Source organism: Hemitrygon akajei, unplaced genomic scaffold, assembly GCF_048418815.1.
Source record: "Hemitrygon akajei unplaced genomic scaffold, sHemAka1.3 Scf000046, whole genome shotgun sequence".
Taxonomy (NCBI): Eukaryota; Metazoa; Chordata; class Chondrichthyes; order Myliobatiformes; family Dasyatidae; genus Hemitrygon; species Hemitrygon akajei.
The window spans coordinates 1,442,802-1,449,855 of record NW_027331932.1 but is presented as its reverse complement, the minus strand read 5'-3'; the positions used below and the strand labels follow the sequence as shown (position 1 = coordinate 1,449,855).

General features: G+C 49.8%; 1 protein-coding gene across 1 annotated transcript; it reads left to right on the top strand.

Moving 5' to 3' along the window:
* Positions 1-771: 771 nt before the first annotated feature.
* On the top strand, positions 772-6,712 carry LOC140720715 (snaclec bitiscetin subunit beta-like). The gene is made up of 4 exons (XM_073035547.1): positions 772-873; positions 4,929-5,071; positions 5,539-5,603; positions 6,514-6,712. The coding sequence occupies exons 1-4, from the start codon at positions 804-806 to the stop codon at positions 6,704-6,706; spliced, it is 471 nt and encodes a 156-aa protein (XP_072891648.1). The 5' UTR covers positions 772-803; the 3' UTR covers positions 6,707-6,712.
* Positions 6,713-7,054: the final 342 nt, after the last annotated feature.

Here is a 7,054-nt window from a genome sequence, read left to right as displayed (position 1 = left end):
GAAGTCACTTTAACACCCCTTACCGAGACCGTATCATCCCTCAACATAACAGAGATGCACCACTCACTGAGGCAATTACCCACACATCATCCTGACACAGGCAAACCTTCTAATTCACAATTACACCGACATTAGTACTCTCCGTGACACCAACACACACATCAGCGTGTCACTCACACACACACTGTAGCCATGACACGTCGCTCACCGTGACACAGACATACCCCTCTCTGTGAGATCAGCACACCCCACACCATGACACAGATACTCCAAACACCCTGACACCACAAGGCCACTTATTTGACATTTTCGTCCCCTTGACATCGCGATACACTTCATTGTACCCCGGTACACCTGTCTCCTGGGTACATCCACACTTACCACCGTGACAACGATACATCCCTCACAGCAACTCGGACATGCCCCGCAAGATACTGACGCACAACGCCATAGTAACAACAACAAAACGTTTACCGGGACATTGATAAACCCCACAGCGTGACATAGACACCCCACCCCCGAGGTGGCGCCGACGCCTCTCACTGTGCCACCAAAGCATCGTAACACTGACACAACACTCTCTGTGACCCGTTCGGTAGCGTGACGCCGACTCACGTGTCACTGTAAACGCTAAACATCCTTCACCATCTCTCGCAGTATCACAGGTTCGTCAGTCTCAGATCACCTCCGACCGAAACTGCCCTGAGATAAACTCAACCGTCCAATCCAAGCTTTCTGCGCTCAACTCTAATCTGTCCGATCTCAAACGAAGGCAGAGCGATGTCCGTCACCAGTTCACTGAGATGGAAACGAAGTACAGATCTGTCAACAAAACCAAGGCTCAAATCTGTGAATTATTGACCAGCAGAAGAGGTGAGACATCATCCCCCTCTTTCACCCGCTCCTCATCACAGGGCAGGCATGGAGAGAGGAAGCGTCGCTCTGTGCTTGACATCGGGAGTGTGTGAAAAGAAGGTATGGAGGGAGATTCAGTCTGTGTTTGACCCGGTGAGTGTGGGAAGGGGCCGTTTGGAGGCAGCTCACTTCTGTGTCTGGTACTTTGCTGTGTGGTGCGCTGAGAAGATGTACAGGGGGAATCACTCTCCCTCTGAAATTTGTAATGTGCGCTGAGGGAGTTTCCTTTTGTGTCTGATAATTGGAGTGTGTGATGGAGCCGTGGAGAAGAGATTCATTCTGTGTCTGACCAAGGCCGTGTGTGATTGGACATTGTGGAGAGATCAAAATTCTGTTCTCTGACCCAGGGAGTGTGTGAGGGGCGGTGTGGAGGGAGCTTCACTCTGTCAGACCCAAGGAGTGTGGGATGAGACGGTGTGGAATGAGAAACACCCAGAATCTGACCCCGTAAGAGTGTGACTGTACGGTGTGAGTGCACGAAAGGCAGTGAGCTTCACTTTACGTCTGACCCCGGGGGTCTGTGATTGGTCCGTGGAGAGAGAGATTCAATCTGCGTCAGACCGTGTGAGTGTGTGATCGGACGGTGTGCAAGGAGCTTAAATCTGTGACTCAGCCCGTGTCTGTCTGATAGGACTCTGTGTTTGACACAGTGTGCCTCTGATGGGAAACTATGGTGGGAAGAGGGGCTGAATGAGTGCGTTTTGTTGGGGGGGGGGGGGCGTCATGTGTGTTTTTCCCCTGAATTCCCAACTCATGTCCTCTTGTTTGAATCTCTCCTACTCTCAATGGGATAAGCTTATACACGTCAACTCTGTCTATCCCCCTCATAATTTTAAATTCATTGTCAAGTCCGCCGTCAACCTTCTAGATAGATAGATAGATTTATAGACAGATAGATAGATAGATACTTTATTCATCCCCATGGGGAAATTCAACATTTCTTTCCAATGTCCCATACACTTGTTGTAGCAAAACTAATTACATACAATACTTAACTCAGGAAAAATATGATATGCATCTAAATCACTCTCTCAAAAAGCATTAATAATAGCTTTTAAAAAGTTCTTAAGTAGTTTACTTAAATACATTGAGTCCTAACCCCGGCACTTTAACATATCTTACACCTGGCGGTTGAATTGTAAAGCCGAATAGCATTGGGGAGTATTGATCTCTTCATCCTGTCTGAGGAGCATTGCATCGATAGCAACCTGTCGCTGAAACTGCTTCTCTGTCTCTGAATGGTGCTATGTAGAGGATGTTCGGGTTTTCCATAATTGACCGTAGCCTACTCAGCGCCCTTCGCTCAGCTACCGATTTTATACTCTCCAGTACTTTGCCCACGACAGAGCCCGCCTTCCTTACCAGCTTATTAAGACGTGAGGCGTCCCTCTACTTAATGCTGCCTCCCCAACACGCCACCACAAAGAAGAGGGCGCTCTCCACAACTGACCTATAGAACATCTTCAGCATCTCACTACAGACATTGAATGACGCCAACCTTCTAAGGAAGTACAGTCGACTCTGTGCCTTCCTGCACAAGGCATCTGTGTTGGCAGTCCAGTCTAGCTTCTCGTCTAACTGTACTCCCAGATACTTGTAGGTCTTAACCTGCTCCACTCTACACTCTACACTCTACACTCCAAAGAATAAAGACCTAACTTGTTTAACCTTTTTCTGTAACTTTGGTGCGGAAACCCAGGTAACATTCTAGTAAATGATCTGTACTGTCTCTATTTTGTTGACATCTTTTCGATTATTCGTTGACCAGAACTGTACACAATTTCCTCACTGATCACGAACAGGTGTAATAGGGTAGTGTGGAGGGAGTTTCGCTCTGTGTTTGTCGGCAGGGCTGTATGATGGGAGAGTGCACAGGGAGCTTCACTCCATGTTGGCCCCAAGGAGTGTGTGATAGTGTGGTGGGGTGAAATCTTCAGTCTGAGGCTGACCCCGGTCGTGTGTGATGGGACAGTGTGGAAGGAGCATCACTCTGTGTCTGACACTGGGAGAGTATGATGGACAGTGTGGAAGTAGCATCACTCTGTGTCTGACACTGGGAGAGTATGATGGGACAGTGTGGAAGAAGCATCACTCTGTGTCTGACACTGGGAGAGTATGATGGGACAGAGTGGAAGAAGCATCACTCTGTGTCTGACACTGGGAAGTATGATGGGACAGTGTGGAAGTAGCATCACTCTGTGTCTGACACTGGGAGAGTATGATGGGACAGTGTGGAAGTAGCATCACTCTGTGTCTGACACTGGGAGAGTATGATGGGACGGTGTGGAAGTAGCATCACTCTGTGTTTGACACTGGGAGAGTGTGATGGGACAGTGTGGAAGGAGCATCACTCTGTGTCTGACACTGGGGGAGTATGATGGGACAGTGTGGAAGTAGCATCACTCTGTGTCTGACACTGGGAGAGTATGATGGGACAGTGAGGAAGAAGCATCACTCTGTGTCTGACACTGGGAAGTATGATGGGACAGAGTGGAAGAAGCATCACTCTGTGTCTGACACTGGGAGTGTATGATGGGACAGTGTGGAAGGAACATCACTCTGTGTCTGACACTGGGAGAGTATGATGGGACAGTGTGGAGGGAGCATCACTCTGTGTCTGACACTGGGGGAGTATGATGGGACAGTGTGGAAGTAGCATCACTCTGTGTCTGACACTGGGAGAGTATGATGGGACAGTGTGGAAGAAGCATCACTCTGTGTCTGACACTGGGGGAGTATGATGGGACAGTGTGGAAGTAGCATCACTCTGTGTCTGACACTGGGAGAGTATGATGGGACAGTGAGGAAGAAGCATCACTCTGTGTCTGACACTGGGAAGTATGATGGGACAGAGTGGAAGAAGCATCACTCTGTGTCTGACACTGGGAGTGTATGATGGGACAGTGTGGAAGGAACATCACTCTGTGTCTGACACTGGGAGAGTATGATGGGACAGTGTGGAGGGAGCATCACTCTGTGTCTGACACTGGGGGAGTATGATGGGACCGAGGGACAAGAGCTTCATTCTCTGACTGTCCTCGAGAATGTGTGACACGACATTGTAGATGGAACCCGAATTTGTGTCTGCCCAGTTAGGATGTTTGTGATTTAATGGCCAGCAGGGACCTTCACTCTATAACTGACTCCGGGTGCCTGTGATGGGACGGTGCCGAGGTAGTTTCATTGCGTGTCTCAGCTTCAGAGTGTGTGATGGGACAGTGTGGAGGGAAAATCACTTTGTGTCTGATCCCGGGTGTGTGCGATGGAAGAGTGTGGGGGAACTCCACCCTGTGACCGACCCAGAGGCTGTGTGACGAGGCGCAGTGGAGTGAGCTTCACTCCGTGTTTGATCGAGGGGTCTGTGATCGGACGGTGTGGAGGGAGCATCGCTCTGCTTGTGAAACACTGAGTGTGTGATGGGGTGATGTGGAGAGAGCATCAGTCTGTGTCTGACAGCGTGAGTGTATCAGGGGAGGGGGGAAAGGTAGCCTCAATCTGTGCCTGATGGGAGTCTCTACGATGGATGATGTGGAGGGATCTTCACTCTGTGCCCGATCCTGTGAATCTGTGATGGGACGTTGTGGACGGAACTTCATTCTGTGTTTCTCCCCGGGTGTGTGCGATAGGACAGTTTGGTACGCGATTCACTCTGTGTCTTGACCCCGGGAGTGTGTGATGGATGGTTTGGGGGAAGTTCACTGTGCCTGATCCTTGTTAATGTGCGATAGGACAGTGTGGTACGCGATTCAGTCTGTGTTTTAACCCCGGGAGTGTGTGATGGATGGTTTGGGGGAACATCCCTGTGCCTGATCCTTGTTAATGTTTGATTGGACGGTGTGTGGTGAGATTCACTCTGTTCTTAACCTCAGCTGTACGTGATGAGAACGCATGGATTGAAGTTCACTCTGTGTGGCACACCGGGTGTGTGTGATGGGAAAGTGAGAAGGGAGATTCTCTCTGAAGGGAGGGAGGGAACGAAGGGAGTCTCACTGTTCCTTGTTCCTGTTTTCCAGAGCAAACGTGTTCCGAGGACTGGGTCACAAATAAAGACCGGTGTTATTTCGTATCCACGTTTGAAACATCTTTCCGCAGAGCGATTCAAGAATGTTCAAACCTTGATTCAAGGCTGCTGGAAATCAATTCAAGGGATGAAGCGGTATGTGTCACAGCACGAGAAGATCCCACAGTCGCACAGAAATCATCACACACCCGCGGGGTCCGACACAGAATGAAAACGCACAATGCACTCCCGTCTCACAATCCCGGCGTCAGACACAGAGCGAAGCTCCCTCCCCACCAGCTCGTCACACATTCTAGGGGGAAGACACAGACTGAACATCCCTCCACATCGTCCAATCACGCACTGCCTGGGGACGGCAAAGTGACGCTCCATCCACACGGTCCAATGAAACATTCCCGGGCCAGAGACACAGTGAAGCTCCCTCTATACTATCCAATCACACACTACCGGGGTCAGACACAGAGTGAATCTCCCTCCACCTCTTCCCAAAAAATATTCCCGGGCTCAGTCACAGTGAGAACCTCCATCCATACCGTCCCATCACACTCTTCCGTAAATAGTTTTCGATTCTCAGCATTAATCAAAGGAATTTAATTTTACAGAGTTTTGTTTCCCGCTCTCTTGTCCGCCAAAACCTCGTTTACTGGATTGGTCAGTGCACGACCGGGTGAGATTTGGACTGATCTGTGGGCTCGGAGATGGGGATTGACACTGTCCTGTGGGGAGAACATGGGATTAGTTTACGAACTGAAATAGGTTTGTGGGAAGAAAGCGGGGTGATGGAATTTTTTGTCGGGAGAGGATGATACAAGGGGAGTATGTTTAGGGAGCGGTATGTGTCTGCAGCGGGACAGGGCAGTAAAATATTTTGGCGATTGTCAATGGCCTCTGGGGTTTATTTTGGTGCCTGACGCAGGGTTGTGGGGATTTGGACATGCAGTGGAATTATTTTGGTGACTGACGAAGGGTTGTGGGGATTTGGACATGCAGTGGAATTATTTTGATGACTTTGGGGAGAAGGAGGCAGACTCGGATTAGTTTGCCGACAGGTCTTGCTCTGTGAGAGAGAGTAATGCAGCAGATTCACTTTGGAGTCTGACACTGATTTGAGGGGAGAGTGTGGGACAAGTCGATTAGTTTCAAGACTGATACAGGGATGCGGGCACAGAGCCGGTCAGTGGGTGCAGATTGCGGACTGACGTAAGGCTGAGGGAGCGGTGAGGGGCAATGAGATTAACCTGGAGAAGGACATGAACTGCCTGGAGAGGAAGGGTCATGGGATGCATAGATCTGAGAGGAGAAAGTGAGTGTGTTCGATTCACATTGGGACTGCCACAGGACTGTGGGGACCGCGGGACGACGGGCCGGAGGCTGTGGGGGAGGTGGTGTAGTTGGATTAATTTCTTGACTGACACAGAGCTGTGGGGAGACATTGGGATATTGGAATTATTTTGGGAACGACACAGGACTGTGGCGATTGCGTACTTTAATGGGACTAGTTTGGCGACGGTTTCGCTTTGCGCGCCGGATCTGTTTTATCTCTGTTCAAAGTTATTTTTTTAACCATTTATTAATAGGAATTTTGACTTTGGTCGCCTGTACAAGATTTCCTCTGGAAGCTCTTCCTGCAGTGTATGTCAATCGAATAAATGGGGTGGCAACTGCCTTCATGATAATCACCATTTCATCTGCGAGAAGTCCGCGTCCTCCCGCCCAGATATTCCTGAAAAGATCCAGCTTCTCTGTCACCAGCCCGGAGAGCCGACTTGAATCATATGATTACCCTGTCTTTCACTTCCTTATCTCTCCTCCACTATCACTCACCCATCCTCTCAAAATCCCCCCTGCAGTCTCTGACCCTACCTGCTGATCTAATCTCCTCTTTTCGCAACCCCATTCTCCCCGCCACACATGGACAAGCCCCTCTCCCCATCTATGACCTTCTTTCTCGCCACCCCTCCCCCATCCCGCTCTTCCTCACGCTATTTCCTCGACCTTTCTCCGCCTGCTGTTTCTCCGCTCTCTCATCTTACCTCTTTTCTCTATCTCTCTCGATTCTCCCTCTCTACCGCACTCTCTCCCTCCCCTCTCCGTTTCCTCTAACACCTCCGCCTCATG